Genomic DNA, 17,397 nt, shown 5'->3' with positions numbered 1-17,397 from the left:
TATAACAATGATACAATTAAAGAAGAAATGTTAGAAGTTGATTTAGAAAGAATACTTCTTTTGTATAATATGCTGACAACTGGATAAAGGAATCTTTTAAAAGCTGAAGATAAATAGCCATCTCCATCATCACATTCCCTAATTCCTGTTTCTCCTCAGTCTTCCCAAAATGAGGGTGTTCCATCTCTTCTCCATTAATCTTGACACTTTATTTGACAGTTAACTATGTCAAGACCCCTTAGAATATAACTGTTAAGCTATGATACAGCATATAAATTGGAAAAGGTGCTATAATAATTTCTGTTTAAATCAGTCATTTCTAGGAGCATGGCAGGGCACTAAACGTTGTTTAAAATCTAAAAACTCTTGGCCTTCTGAAGATGAAACAACAGTACAACTCAAACAAAGACTGCTTAATGACAGTACAATGCCAACAAAGAGTGTTCATTTTTATCTTACATTTATATGTATTTCATCTTTATATAACTTTTATAAAAGTGAACAAAAATACTTTTCAGAAGTTCTGTTTTTTTTTTTAATTGTTGTGAAAATATAGGTAACATGACATTTGCCCATCAGATGTATTTGATACCAGCTTTTAGACTCAAAATCTCAGATCTTTGTTAAATCAAGTTACTTATCATCTGTACCTTAAATAAATGGAGAGATCAATGAAGTTGTCAAACTGTGTCAATCGTGGGATTATTGAAGGAGCCAGAGGCTGGCAAATTAGTAATAGTCTTTCATTTAGTATTTGTTAATGGGTGTAAACATTTCATGTGCATTTAAAACATATGCTGTAGCTCCATGACTTTTAATCTCTCTTATACGCTTCTCCAGCCACAGGGATTTCAAACATACTGTCCCTATTCTTCTCCCTCCTGGATAAATCCTACTCTTCTTGCACATCTCTGTTCTGGTCATTGCTTCAGGGAAACCTTGTCTGCCCTTCCTCATTCAGTCACTTGCTCCTTGTACATTAATCTTAATATTCGTTTATTTGTCATGATTGAACACAGTTTGGAGGATTATTGGATAAGCATCACCTTCTGCCTGTATTCTAAGCACCATGAGAGCAGACACTGACTCTATTTTAATTCCTTATTTTATCCCCAGAATTTATCAAAATTCCTGACACCTATTCCTATTAGTAGAAACTCAAAAAATTTATCTCGAGGGAGTAAAGTTATTAGGGATTAGACAAGGAATAAGAATGGAAATTTTTGGCGAAATGCACATTGCATATAATGCCACAAAAACAGAAATTGTTGAGTACAAGAAAAAAGAAAGCAGATCTGAAATAGTTAGACAGACGGACAAACGGATTGCTGTAGTTGAGTCCGATTCATGGCGACCTTATGTACAGCAGAATGAAGTGCATCATCCTCACAATTGCTGCATCATCCTCACAATTGCTGGTGTATTTGAATTCATCATTGTATCTATTGTGCCAGTGCGTCTCACTGTCCTCCTCTAGTGATGGATTCCTCTTGGTGATGTGTCCAAAGCAAGCAAATCAGACAATTTTCTGTTGTGATACATAAGGTTTTCATTGGCTGATTTTAAGAATTAGATTACCAGGACTTCCTAGTCTGTCTTAGTCTGAGAGCACCAATGAAACCTGTCCAGCATGGGTGACTCAGCTTGTGTTTGAAATACTGGTGGGGTAGCTTCCAGTATCACAACAATGGGTGAGCCACCACCGTATGACAAACTGACGAACAGATAGTAAAGATAAGAAATAAAGTTAGGGAATTGTCAAGACTAGACCTAGGAATTTGCATCAGTTATGTAGGCATCTTGGATACTGTGGGATATTTTAAACAGGAAAAAGAGAGATGTTCCACTCTGTTTTGGAAATAGCTTCGGGGCAATATGAACTCAGAGTTAGAATTGGATATCAGGAGCAGGGAGATGAGTTAGAAAGCCAGGGGGCCACTTGGTTGATAGTTGATGAGGACTGAAATAGGGACAAAAGAAAAGAGGATGGATCCAATGTTACGTCTGAAATATTTCCATTCGGTTTCAAATGTTCTTTGGTGTCTTTCAGGTCGATCGCCAGCCCCAGTTTATTCAAGGCTACCGGATTATGTATCGTCAGACTTCGGGCCTCCAGGCCACATCGACATGGCAGAATTTAGATGCCAAAGTCCCAACCGAAAGAAATGCTGTTTTAGTCAATCTGAAAAAGGGAGTGACTTACGAAATTAAAGTTCGACCATATTTTAATGAGTTCCAAGGAATGGATAGTGAATCTAAAATAGTCCGTACCACTGAAGAGGGTCAGTATTCAGATTTCTAACATAAACCAAACTATACCATAATCAGATCAACTTCTGTGGCAATACTGGTTTATCATCTTCCTTAGACGAGTAGAAAGAGAATCTAAGAATGAACTTTGGAAGTGTCATTTTGTCATTTTATTCTGAGAAATCCATAGAATACTGTGACGGCTCAAAAAAATAATAATAAAATAAAGACATTCAAATACTTGGAATTTTTCTCAACTAAATATTTGTCCCAAATCTTATGTTTGTCTGTAGACTGGATTTTTAAAAAATTTTTTATGTGAGTTTTAGATCATTTAGCTTCATTAGATGACTGGCTGTAGGAAACACAAGAACACAGGCTATTCATTGTGACTTCTCTTTCTTTGGTGTTATAAAGTATGACATTTTCTTTTATAGGCCTACAGAGAATTTCTCTGTGGTTTCTACTGGTCTGACCCATAAAGTCTAACCCAGAAGCCCACTTGCATATTTGCAGTGTTTTCCTTCTTAGTGAAGTTTTTTTCCCCCCTCTCCTGTGGAACTTTTCTGGCCTATGATACTTTAATATAATGGACGTGAAATTAATGTAGGCTTCAACCAGTCCATTTCCCAGTGTCTCCTTCACTAAAGGAGAGGCTTATAATACATGGCACCATCAGAGTAACCAAAGTCAGATGTCATATATAAATTCCCCTGCTTTTCTGCTTTTGTCCATATTTTATGTGCATAACTCTTATAAAAAGACTTTTCTCTAAACATATTGTATATAACATGATCTAAAAGCAGTATTAAAAAAAGTGTGTAGATTTCTCATGCTGACATGTACATGTTCCTGTTTGACCAAGAGCTTTTAAAGTATATGTTTCTTAGAAAATATTGTCTTCACTTGGTTTACAGTGTAAAATACTGGCATGGGCAGAAGTTAATATTTTCAAAGGCATCATTAGTCTATTTTTAGGGTATGTAAACAATAGGAGAAAGTTACCAAAAATTAATAAGTTATTTATTCACAATTTAATTTTACTTTACGCTGCAAAATTGTAGTGCTAGTAAGTGGGGTGGATACATTTAGTATGGAAAGCTACATCTGAAGCACACTTCCAAAAATCAACTTCAGTGTAGCTAGACTCTTCCTCTGGATCAGACGTTTGTCACCATTCAATATGCATTCATCTCCTATTTCTGTGGCCTTGTGAAGGTAACAAATGGAACTCAGCTGGAGCTCTGGGTTCCTTCACATCTGTAGAAAGAAGCTGAGTGCGGAATAATTGACCTGTCAGGAAGCAGGCATGGTGCTCTCTCCAAGCCAGCAGCCAGGCAAATGAGAAACCAGTTTTGAGAAGTGGTATTTTTTCAAAGTGGTCTACTTAATAACTACAGAGCTGGTAGACAAGTGGTTGAATTTATGTCATTGTGCCATATTTGGAGCAATATTATCACATAGAGGAATAGTAAAGAGCAGTATTGTGTTAACATGTGTCTGTGTGTGTCCCATCTCAATGCAAATATGGCCAGATCTCAATGAAATATGTCATTATGACAGATTCACCAAACATGGGAATCCTTACTGGCAGGCTCTTAAAATATTTCTTAGGATTCCATTTAACATATTTTTAAAGGACTAAACTGTGTATAGTTTTAAAGCATTGAGCCTTTCCTATGAAAATCCTTTGATACCGCAAAATTCTTTGATATTTTAGCTGTCAAAGAGGATTTTAAATAGTTTTCTGAGTTTGCTTTTCCTACATTTGTTTTAAATCCAGAGATTCACTAAAAAGAATTTTTTTCCTGAAAAATTACTATTTCTCAGCTCTCAAATGCACAATCTAAAACCAGAAACAGTTTCTCACTCACCTTTTCTCCTTCTGGTTGTAATTAGTTATAGGAGAAACCATAAAGGGAAAGAATTATTGTAGGAAATTAAAGTCTGCTAATTTGCCATTTGACACAGCATTAACTGTTTTCATTTATACCATCAGATTTCTTTGCCCATCCATATAAAATAAGTTTTAAATCTTAAATTAGAGGTCAGTTTATCACCATCAATCATTTTGCCCAATATGAAAATGAAAGAATTTTCCTCCTGTGTTTGTGAAAATTAAAGCTGTTTTTATTTTTATTTATTAAATAAAACATGAAACAATACAAAAAAAAAAAAAAAGCTGTTAATAATGCCACCACTCAGAGATAACTACTGGTAAAATTTTGGAAAATATCCTCTCAAAATGTTTTTGATAGCAGTGTATTTTTTAGAAAGACAACCTATCGGAGTTGAAGGAACCAAAGTTCTGGAATCAGACAGACCTGAGTTCAAATCCTGACTTACTGTTTGACTTGGTGAAGGCTGTTAAAGTAACCATCTGTTGGTCTTCATCTGTAAAGCTGAGATAAGCATTGTTTCTACCTTCTGAGGTTATCGTGAGAATTAAGTCAAGGCACTTAGCCCAGAAAACACTCATTAGAATTTACTATTGGCTATTAAATTTACTATTGAATGCATATTACCACAGCTGTTGCATTTGCTTTAAATCTCTCCATTATATTTAAATACTCTTTTTTCAAAAGTGTCACTGTTGTATGCTATATGCAAATTAAGAACTACTGGAAGCCAGAAGCTTATGTATCCTATCTTTATATTCATATTCTGTAAGCAGCTTTAATGCACCCCAAAACTTACCATTTGTGTTTCTTCTAATTGCTCCCTCTGCAGCCCCAAGTGCCCCTCCACAGTCTGTCACTGTGCTGACAGTTGGAAGCCACAATAGCACAAGTATTAGTGTTTCCTGGGATCCTCCTCCTCTGGATCATCAGAATGGAATTATCCAAGAATACAAGGTAGGGCCTGGGTAAAAAAGGAAGGCTCACAGATAAAGATTCCCAGAGGTGTCCCAGGGTCCTATGGATGAGGCTTGTCTCTGATGGCCCTCTTATGGAGTTTAAATGTGAAGTGATTATTTACTTGACTATGATAATGTCCTTGTGTGACATGTAATAAAACAAATGCATAAAGGATTAGGGCCTAACTCCAAGGTCGCATCTATGTAACACAAACTCACAAATTAAATCACAACAGTAGAATGGTTTTCTTTATAGTGTGATTCTAGAACCTGGGGAATTTAGAGAGATGAGGTATAGGTGAGAAGTGAAGCCCTCATCCCAAGAACTGCTGTTACCTTTGTTATTGGAGTTCTGTGTAAGAGGCTTTAGGACAGTTGTTTTTAAAACTGTGGTCTCAGAAAAAAGTGCTTCAGGGTTTAGAGGACGCAGTGAGGAGGGGTAGGACAGCAGTAGGCAGGGGTAGGAGGATGGGCATCACCAGTTCCCACCCATAAGTTTTTTTGTTTATCTATTTATTGAGGTTCTGTATAAAATTTCATTAAAAAAAAATAGAATGTTAAAAAAAACAAAGTTTGACAAAACTGACATAAAAACAGTTGAGTGTCTCATATTTCAAGTGGTAAATATATCACTATTTAGAAACATTATACAGGCATACTTTGGAGATACTGCAAGTTCGGTTCAGACCACTACAATGAAAGGAATATCATAATAAAACGAGTCACATGAATTTTTTGGTTTTCCAGTGCATATAAAAGTTATGTTTAAACTATAATGTAGTCTACTAAGTGTGTAATAGCATTATCTCTACAAGAAACGTACATACCTTAATTACAAAAATACTGTATTGCTAAAATATGCTAACCATCATCTGAGCCTTCAGTGAGTCGTAATCTTTTTGCTGGTGGAGAAGCTTGCCTTAATGTTGACGGCTGCTGACTGATCAGCCTTGATGTTGTTGGTTGCTGAAGGTTGCGGTGACTGTGGCAATTTCTCAAAATAAAACAACAATGATATTTGCCACTCTGATTGACTCTTCCTTTCACTAAAGATTTCTCTGTAGCATATGATGCTGTTTGAGAGCATTTTACCCACAGTAGAACTTCTTTCAAAATTGGGGTCAACCTTCTCAAACCCTGCCATTGCTTTATCAACTAAGTTTATGTAATGTTCTGAATCCTTTGTTGTCATTTAAACAATGTTCACAATGTCTTCACCAGGATTAGATTCCATCTCAAGAAACCACTTTCTTTGCTCATCCGTAAGAAGCAACTCCTCATCCGTTAGTTTTATCATGAGTTTGTAGCAGTGCAGTCACATCTTCAGGCTCCACTTCTAATTCTAGTTCTCTTGCTATTTCTACCACATCTGCAGTTACTTCCTCCACTGAAATCTTGAACCCCTCAAAGTCATCCGTGAAGGTTGGAATCAGCTTCTTCCAAACTCCTGTTAGTGTTGATATTTTGACCATCTCCCATGAATCAGAAGTGTTGTTAATGGCGTCTAGAATGGTGAATTCTTTCCAGAAGGTTTTCAATTTCCTTTGCCCAGATCCATCAGAGGAATCACTGTCTATGGCAGCTATAGCCTTATGAAATGTATTTGTTAAATAATAAGACTTGAAATTCAAAATTATTCTTTGCCCCATTGCAGAGTGGTTGTTGTGTTAGCAGACATGAAAACGTTAATCTCCTTGTATATCTCATCAGAGCTCTTGGGTGACCAGGTGCATTGTCAATGAGCAGTAATATTTTGAAAGGAATCTTTTTTTCTGAGCAGTAGGTCTCAACAGTGGGCTTAAAATATTCAGTAAACCATGTAGTAAACAAATGTGCTGTCATCAAGGCTTTGTTGTTCCATTTATAGAGCACAGGCAGAGTAGATTTAGCATAATTCTTAAGGGCCCTAGGATTTTCGGAATGGTAAATGAGCATTGGCTTCAACTTAAAGTCAGCAGCTGCATTAGCCCCTAACAAGAGAGTCAGCCTGTCCTTTGAAGCTTTGAAGCCAGGCATTGGCTTTTCCTTTCTAGCTATAAAAGTTCTGGATGGCATCTTCTCCCAATATAAGGCTGTTTCATCTACAGTGAAAATCTGTTGTTTAGTGTAGCCACCTTCATCAATTATCTTAGCTAGATCTTCTGGATAATTTGCTGCAGCTTCTGCATCAGCATGTGCTGCTTCACCTTGCACTTTTATGTTGTGGAGATGTCTTCTTTCCTTAAACTCATGAACTAATCTCTGCTATAGCTTCAAACTTTTATTCTGCAGCTTCTTCACCTCTCGCCTTCATAGAATTGAAGAGAGTTAGGGCTATGCTCTAGATTACGTTCTGGCTTAAGAACATTGTGGCTGGTTGTGATCTTCTATCCAGACCACTAAAACTTTCTCCATATCAGAAATAAGCTGTTTTGATTTCTTATCATTTTTGTGTTCACTAGAGTAGTAACTTTTAATTTCCTTCAAGAACTTTTCCTTTGCATTCATGACTTGGCTAACTGGTACAAGAGGACTAGTTTTCAGCCTGTCTCAGCTTTTGACATGCCTTCCTCACTGTATCATTTCTAGCTTTTGATTTCAAGTGAGAGACGTGTGACTCTTCCTTTCACTTGAACACTTAGAGACCATTGTTAGAGATACTAATTGGCCTAATTTCAATATAGTCATGTCTAAGGGAATAGGGAGGCCTGAGGAGAGGGAGAGAGATGGGGGAATAGCCAGTCGATGGAGCAGTCAGGGCACACACAACATTTATCAATTAAGTTCACCGTCTTATATGAGCATGGTTTGTGGCGACCCAAAACAATTACAATAGTAACATCAAAGATCACTGATCACAGATCACCATAACAGATATAATGAAAAAGTTTGGAATATTGTGAGAATTACCAAAATGTGACACTGAGACATGAAGTGAGCACATGTTGTTGGAAAAACATCGCTGATAAATTTGCCCTACACAGGGTTGCCACAAACCTTCAAGTTGTAAAAAACACAGTAATTGTGAAGTGCAATAAAGCAAAGCACAATAAAATGACAAGATATACCTATATATCTATTGTATCGTTGCCATCATTTGATATTTATGTACAATGAAAAATATGTCTAACTTTGTGAAATTTTAATTGTGATGTGATTAGACGATATATGAGTGTAAAACACTTCATTAAATCTTGTAAAAATTCAAAACTATGATTTCTGCTACTAATAAATATTTACAGAATTCCAACAGTAACATACCAGATAGATCTAATAGAACAGACAACTAGACACTCCTCCTTACCCAAGAGTTCATAATTGGTACATGAAATAAAGCTGAGTAATCTCAATCAAAGTATGTAATTGTAGATTATATATTGTTATTTCTAAGAAAAAAAATGATCAATTTTGAAATAGAATTTTCTTGAAATAAAGATCAGCTTGCTGAAGCAAATGGACATCATGAGCATAAGCACTTATTTTTAAAAAATCACATTATAAAAAACATAAGAAATATAAGAATTTTTTTTTAAATAGCGTAATTATGTAGATCCTAAAGTTTTACAAGTGTTAGGACACACTGTTTTAGAAGAAAAGCATTATCCACTATGGTTGTGTGTGTGTGTGTGTGATGTGTTTTAATGAGGTTAGGAATTGATTTTTGTACAGTCTGTAACTAAACATCCTATAGATAAATACTGATGTATTTTTACCTAAGTTGTAAAGTTTCTCACTCATTAGAGACCATCATAGTTGGGAGCAAAGTGTATATTTTGGTGAGATCTCAATATTCTTCCATTAGGAACACAGGTATCATATTGTAAATAACAAAAACATACTATTCAGAGAAATTATTTTACAGAAGAAGTTTCAAGCGTTTACCTGTTTCAGAAACAAACCAGGTGTGTTCCTACATGAAATAATACATAATGTGAACACAGATATATGTACACAGTGGAATTCTTTTAGAACACATTTTATGGTAACAGATTTCCATATCTCAGAAGAAAATATACCATAAAATTTGATTCCTGCATAAAGCAAAAGCCTTTCTTTCCCAACATTTAAAGACTTTTCACCACTTCGTCCTCGTGCATGCATGTGTGTGTATATATGTTTTGATCAATATTAAGATTTATTACTGCCAATGTAAATACTGGTTTTAATTTCATCCCAGTCAATACCTATAATTTAGGTCAATTAATCTTGTTAACTGCTTCTGTGTAAGTTAATATTTTCTTAAATGAAATATAAATTACTTAGATGTACACCTATATACCTTACATATTATAACTTGTAATCACCATATTTTTATAGATTATATGCATAATAAATCTTGATAAGTAAATTAAGCAGAGGAAATTACGTGTTTTAACCCATAACCAAAATGCCATTTGCAACCAAAGACCACTTTCCAGAAGTGTTAAGGGAATCATTTTGCTTTCTAAATAACTCACTATGAGTATTCAGTGCTGACAGTAAGATTTAAATGAACATGGTGTAGGTTTAGAATCCCTTGTTGTCAATACTTTAATACACACACACACGAAAATAAACTTCAGAAAGTGAGCTTTAGAAAAGCCATTTGCAAACACTTATAACCAAAATCACTTGAAAGCAATGTGTTTGGTTTTTTTGGGTTATACAACCCTAGAAAATAGACTGGACACCATTAAAAAAAGAAATCAATTATAGTAGTATAACTACCAGAAAAGATAATTTCATGTTCTTTTGTTGTTAACTTTCTATTTCTGTAGATCTGGTGTTTGGGTAATGAAACTCGATTCCATATCAACAAAACCGTGGATGCAGCCATTCGATCTGTTATAATTGGTGGATTATTCCCGGGTATTCAATATCGAGTAGAAGTTGCAGCTAGTACCAGTGCAGGGGTTGGAGTAAAAAGCGAGCCACAGCCAATAATAATTGGTGAGTACCAATCTAGGTGGTCTATGCCTTAGAGTTAGTCATCTGATGAAGAGGCATAATAGTTTTTTGAGTCTACATCCTAACAGTTATGACTGATAGGTACATATTAATGAAAGCGAACAGGCAAATGGGTTAAGGGACTAGGGTTTCTTACAACAATGCTCAGTACAATTTCTCATGTTCTTAAGAGTCCCATAAACTTCTTAAAATTATAATCACTAAGCATTTAAATACTGAAAGTTAATTTGAAAATTATTTTTAATCAATAGCCCCAGTAGTGATTTTGACACCATTGGAATATAATAGAAAATGAGAGCTCCTGAAGATTGTGCATTATGTTTCCAATCTATACACTTCTTCTTAGCCCCAAATAGTTAAAAAATTAACTAGAAACAAGTCAAAGAAACTTTGTAATCCAAATTTACTATTCCAATGAAGAAATCCTTATTAAATTTATCATCATTATTGCATAAAATTCTTTCCTACCACCACCATGGGTTATGTTTGCCTGTTCCTGAAATTTATATAAATGGAATCACACAGTATTATCGTATTTTGTGTCTGGTTTCTTTCACTTTTTGCAATCCATCCATGTATGTATTATGTAACTCATTTTTTTTATTGCTGAGTTGTGTTCAGTTGTGTGATTATACCATATTTTATTTATCCAACTTTTTATTGAGAGAGTGAACATTCTTGTGTAAGTCGTTTTGAGGACATATGTTTTTATTTCACTTGGAGAAATACCTAGAAGTAGAATTTCTGGTTATAGAGTTGATATAATTTGAATTTATAAGAAACTGCTAAACAATTTTCCAAACTGTTGTATCACTTTATCCTCCCAGCAGCAAAGCAAACAACTTCCAGTTTTTCTACATCATCACCAACATCAAAGATGTTGGCAGTTTTGTAATTTTAGCCATTCTAGCAAGTGTAAAATGGTACTTTATTGTGATTTTAGTTTGCATTTCCTTTGATGACTAATACTGTTATGTAACTTTACATATGCGTGTTGGTCATTTGCATATTTTCTTTTGTTAGTTGTCCAATTCTTTCAGCTTGTAAAAATTGAGTTGTTTGTCTCTTGTTATTGATTAATAAGAGTTATTTATTCTGGATACAAGTTCTTTGTCATATACATTATTGCAAATATTTTCTCCCAATCTAAGTCTTCCCTATTTATTTTCTTAATAATGTCTATTGATGAGCAGCAGATTTATATTTTAATAAAGTACAATTTATCAGATTTTTCTTTTATGTTTAGTACTGTGTAAGAAATTATTGTCTAATTCCCAATAAACATATTTTCTTATATGCTCTTCTAGAAGCTTTATAATTTTAGCTTTTATGCTTAGGTCTATAATTTATCTCAAAGTAATATGTGGTTGGAGGGTTGAGGGTTGTGGTTGATTTATTTTCATTTGTGTATGCAGTCACCACTTATTGAAAAGACTTTACTTTCTTCAATTAACCATATATGTGCGAAGCCATTCCTGGATTCCATATCTTATTTGATTTGTCTGTATGTCTATCCTTATGCCAAACCACACTGTCTTGATTTCTGTAGTTATAGTAAGCCTTGAAGTCCGATAGAGTAAATATTCCACCGTTTTCTTCTGCAAATTTGTTTTTACTATTCTAGATCCTCTCTTTTTCCATGCACTTTTCAAACTACCTTGTCAATCTCTACTGAAAAGAGTTGGAATTTTGATTAAAAATGAGTTGAATCTGTACATTTAATTGGAAAGAGTCAACATTTTAATTTTGATTCTTTCTCTCCAGAAAAATATTTGTTTTAATTTTTTTCTGAGTATTTGATATTTTTGACTCTATTGTAAGCGAATTTTTTAAATTTCCTTTTCTGATTGTTTTATATTATATGTGTGTGTGTGTGTGTGTATTTAATTTTACACATTTGTTTGTAACTGGGCAATGTTTCATTCTGTTGTACATAGGGTCTGTATGAGTTGGAACAAACTCAAGGCACCTAAAAACAACAACATTTGTGACCTTACTAAATTCACTTAATTTTAATAATTTTCAAATGCTTTTTCTAAGTATATTCAGGTAATTATGTTTTCTACTTATTTGTGTTAATATGGTGCTTTCTATTGAATGGCGTTCAAAGGTAAATCAGCCTTTCATTTCTGGGGTAAATCCCACTTGATCATGATACATTATCCTTTTTACAGATTTTACTGGATCTGATTTGCTAACACCTGGTAAAAAACTTTGCATTTATGTTCATGAGCAATATTGATCTGTAGTTTTCTTCTGTTTGTCAGAGTTTGGTTTCAGAGTTATGCTGGCTTTATAAAGTAAGTTGAGAAGTGTTCTTTCCTCTTCCATATTCTGTAAAAGACTTCATTTGTTGTTGTTGTTAGCTGCTGTCAAGATGGCCCCTGGCTCATGGCAGCCCGATGTTTGACAGAGTAGAACTGCTCCAAAGGTTTTCTTGGCTGTGGTCTTTATAGAGCACATAGATCGCCAGGCCTTTCCTTCCGGTGAGTGGCTGGATGGGTTTGAACCACCAACCTTTAGGTTTAGCAGCAGATCGCAAACTGCTTGTCCCACCCTGATCCCTTAAAAAAAAGATTTCATAGGACTAGTATTATTTCTTCCTTAAATATTTTCTGTAATTCAGAAATGTTATCTGTGCCTAGAGTTTTCTTTGTGAGTTAAAAAAAAAATATGTATCTAGGCCTATTCAGAATTTTAATTTCTTCTTGTGTTGTTTGCTGTAAATTTCTTTTGCCCACCAGTGAATTTGTCTATTGCATCCCTGTTGTTGAATTTATTGGCCTATGATTGTTGATAATTTTCCCTTATTATCATTGAATGTCTACAAGATCTATAGGAACATCATCACTTTTATTCTTAAACACTTGGAAATCATGTTCTCACTCTCTTCCCTTTCCCCTTTCCTTTTTAAATCAGGCTTAGGGATTTATCAATTTTATTAATCATTTCAAAGTACAAACAATTGGCATTCTTAATTTTTTTCTAATTGTTTGGTTTTTGCTATTTTATCTCCTACTTTTATTTTGATACTTAAGATGAATTGATGAATTTATGTCAATGATTTCAGACCTTTCTTCTTTTCTAATGTGAGCATTTACAGTTATGAATTTCCCTCTAACTACTACTTCTGTTGAATCTTATAAATTTTGATGCCTTATGTTTTAATTCACTATAGAGTTAAAATATTTTCTACTTTCCTTAAGGATTTCTGTTTTATCACAGAGATCATTTAGAATGTATTGTTTAATTTCTAAATACATGGGGATTTTCCAGATATGTTTTGTTTGTAATTTTTAATTTAATTATAGTGTGATCAGAGAATGTGCTTTGTATGAACTTACTCTTTAAATGTGAAGACTTGTCTTATATGTCCCAACATTTATTCTAACTTAGTGAAGGTTCCTTTGTACTTTAAAATATGTGCAAATTTCTATTTTTGTGTGGTATATTCCATAAATGTCAATTTGATCAAATTATTTGGCAATATGATTCAGTCCTTACTGTTTTTTTGTTTTTGTTTTCCTATTCATTCGATCAATTACTAAGAAAAGAGTTTGGAAATCTATTGTAGTTAGGGATTTGTTTTATGGATATTTCTCCTTTTAGTTCCATAGGTTTATATTTTATATCTTTTGCTACTCTGTTTTTAAATGCATACATTTTTAGGCTTGTTATATCTTCTCAACCCTTTTATTATTATGAAATGTTCCTCTTCATTTTATGATGACTTTTCTTACCCTGAAATTTCCTTGTCTAATATTACTATTGAGGGTATTGGTGGTTCAGTGGCAGCATTCTCGCCTTCAATGTCGGAGACTCGGGTTTGATTCCTGGACAATGCACTACATGGCTGCCCATGATTGGATCACAGTCATCTGACCTGCAACCAATCATGAGGATGGCACAGAAACGGGCAGCATTTTGTTCCATTTTGCATGGGGTTGCCAGGAGTCAGGGCTGACTCAATGGTGCCAGCAGCAATAGCAATATTAAATAGCCACTCCATCTTGTGTTTGGATGGTTTGTTTTTTCCCATCCTTTTATTTTAACCCTTGTTTCTCCATGTTTAAAGTGCATTCCTTTTATTTAAGAAATGCAGCATTATATTGCTAGGTCTTGATTTTTTATTTTTTCAATCTGACAATCTTTACCTTTTAATTGGAGTGTTCAGACTGTTATATTTTATGTGATTATTGATTTGTTTGGGCTTAGAATTGCCATCTTGCTGTATGTTTTCAATTGGTCCTATCTGTCTTTGGTCCTTTTTTTTTTTTTTTTTTTTACCAATTTCTTGTTTGCTTTTGGATCAAGTAACTTTCATTATTTTAGTTTACATCCACTACGGGATTGTTGAAGCCCTGGTGGTACAGTGGTTTGAAAGCTTGACTGCTAACCAAAAGACTGGCAGTTCGAATCCACCAGCCACTCCTTGGAAACCCTATGGGACAGTTCTACTCTGTCGTATAAGGCCGCTATGAGTTGGAATCAACTCTACAGCAACAGGTTTGGTTTGGTTTTAATTTATTGGATTATTAACTATGCCCTTTTTTTTTTTCTAATAGTTGCTCTAGTATTTGTATATTATATATGAATTTGACCTGCTGACTTTTTGATTAGCAGCTACAGCATTTAACCACTGTGCCACCAGGGACCCGTAAGAATCTTAGAGCCATGTAAATTCTTTATTTCCCCTCTCATTGTTTTTCTCCTACTTCTTACTCTATATATGTAATAAACACCAAAATACAATATTATTATTATGAAATTACCCATATGTTTATTTCTTATGACTACCTTTCCTCTAAGTCCATGAACATAATAGCTGCTTTAAAGTCCTTTTCACCGAAGTTCAGCGCCTGTGTCATATCACAGTCTATTTATGCTGATTACTTTTTCTCTTGACCTTGGGTCACATTTCCTGTTTTGTGTTATTGTTTGTTTGTTTTGCATGCCTATTAATTTTTTATTGTATGCTAGATATTATAAATGACATACTATAGAAATTTTGTTACCTTCTTCTGAAGAGTGTTGGTTTTATTCTAGCAGGCATTACTGCCTTGAGCTTGTGGTGGCTTGTTTTTATGTTTTGTTAGTGTGGAACTGTTTAAGTTTTGCCCTAATTTTGGGGGCAAAATTTTAGTGTTAAGACTTGATGTTTACTTCAAAGCCATGCCCTCCTGGGGTTTCATTAAAAATCCTAATATTTTTACCTGTCCCCCTTACTTGATGAGATTTTAACTTCAAACACAAACTTCTTTGCAGTGGTTGTCAGTTGAAATCTCTGCTTCAGAGCTTTCAACCTTCTATCTTTTTCTTTCCACCAGTTTCTGTGGAATCATTTTCCTGCATACTTAATTCAGGGATCACCCTAGGATTTAATGGGAGTTTATACACAATTTTTTTTAAATTGTGCTGTATGTGAAGGTTTACGGAGCAAATTAGTTTCTCATTAAACAATTAAGACACTTATTGTTTTGTGACGTTGGTTGTCAACCCCATGACGTGTCAACACTCTCCCCTTCTCAACCTTGGGTTCCCCATTTCCATTCGTCCAGCTTTCCTGTCCCCTCTTCCTTGTCGTCCTTGCCCCTGGGCTGGTGTGCCCATTTAGTCTCATATACGTGGTTGAACTACATGTATTATTGTTTGTTTTAAAGGCCTGTCTAATCTTTGGCTGAAGGGTGAACCTCAGGAGTGACTTTAGTACTGAGTTCAAAGGGTGTCTGGGGGTTATAAACAAATCTGGGAGTGTCTTTCTGCAGTGACTCCCTCTTAAGTATGATTTTCTCCTCAATATTCAGTCACTTTACGAGCCTTGAACTCCTTCTTCAGACAGCTCCCACCAATAAGACTGAGGTTTTCAGTTTGAGTTCTAGCTGCCTAACACTGCATGGGTTGAGGTTATCTCTCAGGGAAAAAGCCTCATAAATGTAGATTTCTCCCAGTATGATTTCCTTCTTTCAAGAGTCAAATCCCTTTTAGTTCTCCCTGATTTCATTTGCTTGTCAGTGCCTTTAATTTTTTACAAATATTCTGCCCAGAGCTTACATATTTTTAAAATATTTGTCCAGAGTTTGATCCAAGCTAATAGATTGAGCCATTCCCATTTTTTTTCCTGTTGATTTTCTGAAACGGTGCATATAGAGTATGCTGTATGTTACTGAAATGTTTTTATTACAAACTACTTACTGTATACAAACAGAATTAATATTCAAATATAATTTTTTAGAACCTCTGAGTTTCTTTTAACATGTATGGAAAGATCATTGAAGAGAATAAGTTGAAGTTGTAACTTTTCTTCAAATTGCCTTCCCTTTCTTAATTAGTCATTCACAGACTGAATTAATTTCTTAGCCTGAGGGAAACCTACAATCTTTCCCTTCTGAGATTTTTCTAAAAAAATTGGAAGAAAAAAAAATACAGGTACACCCAAAAGAATTTAACACACACACACATATATATTACATTTATAGTATTTAGAAAATAAGCCATTGATTTTTCTCTTAAAAAGATATATAAAAAACTTTTTAGTAGGTAATAAAGAGCCCCCAGATAGATAAAAAAAGCTTTGAGGCTTTTTTTGTGTTTGTATTTTACTGCATCTTTAACATATACATGAAATGAATTGACTGGATATAATTATTCTAACTTAAAGCTAAGTAAGATTGCCAAATATCCATATTTCAATTTCTTATTTTCTTTTTCTGTCATATGTAGTAACAATTGCATTTTTCAAGCCGAAGAATTTTTTTTTTTTTTTTTTTGCTTACTGATTATCTGTCACTTATTATATTAGGAGGCAATTAAAAAATTATAAGTATTCCAGTAACAAAGCTCATGTCATGACAGTCACAATTAAGGAATGGACAATTGTATAGAAACTTAAAATATTGAAAGATGTTAATTTAGGTAATTTTAAGTGAAATACAAAGTTTTGCTTAGCTCTTCTGTCATTTTACAAAGACTAAGAATCTTCAAATGTGTAATGAATGTGAATTAAACGTAATACACTTTAATATATTGTTTATCATCAACTGATTTTCAAATTTACCTAAGAAGTAAAAAACAATTTTAATAAATAATGGTACTATATCATATTCAAGTAGTTGGCATATGCTATACTCAAGACGTAATCGTAGAAAATAGAATTGTAGCACTTGCGAGAAACACATACATACATGTAAACACAATTTAATCCAGAAAGGCTATTGTTCCAAGAGATTTATTTCTTTTTGATATCTACTGTTGTACTGAAGAAGCCTTTTAATTGTTTCTTTAATTATCCCTGCGTATCTACCTTAACATCTTGCTTGATAACCTTATCTACAGAACTGTTATTCTTTACTTGAAAAGTGATTTAG

The 17,397-nt window shown here is 34.1% G+C and overlaps 1 protein-coding gene across 1 annotated transcript in view; it reads left to right on the top strand.

Moving 5' to 3' along the window:
• Nucleotides 1–17,397, top strand: part of ROBO2 (roundabout guidance receptor 2) — a 591,630-nt gene that overhangs the window by 507,231 nt on the left and 67,002 nt on the right. Inside the window, exons 14-16 of the mRNA XM_023726649.1 lie at nt 2,051–2,282; nt 4,981–5,105; nt 9,844–10,015. Of these exons, the coding sequence (XP_023582417.1) occupies nt 2,051–2,282; nt 4,981–5,105; nt 9,844–10,015 (529 nt within the window). The remainder of the gene's footprint in view (nt 1–2,050; nt 2,283–4,980; nt 5,106–9,843; nt 10,016–17,397) is intronic.

Source organism: Trichechus manatus, unplaced genomic scaffold (assembly GCF_000243295.1).
Source record: "Trichechus manatus latirostris isolate Lorelei unplaced genomic scaffold, TriManLat1.0 scaffold00012, whole genome shotgun sequence".
NCBI classification, from domain to species: Eukaryota; Metazoa; Chordata; class Mammalia; order Sirenia; family Trichechidae; genus Trichechus; species Trichechus manatus.
This window is presented reverse-complemented; position numbering and strand designations above follow the sequence as displayed.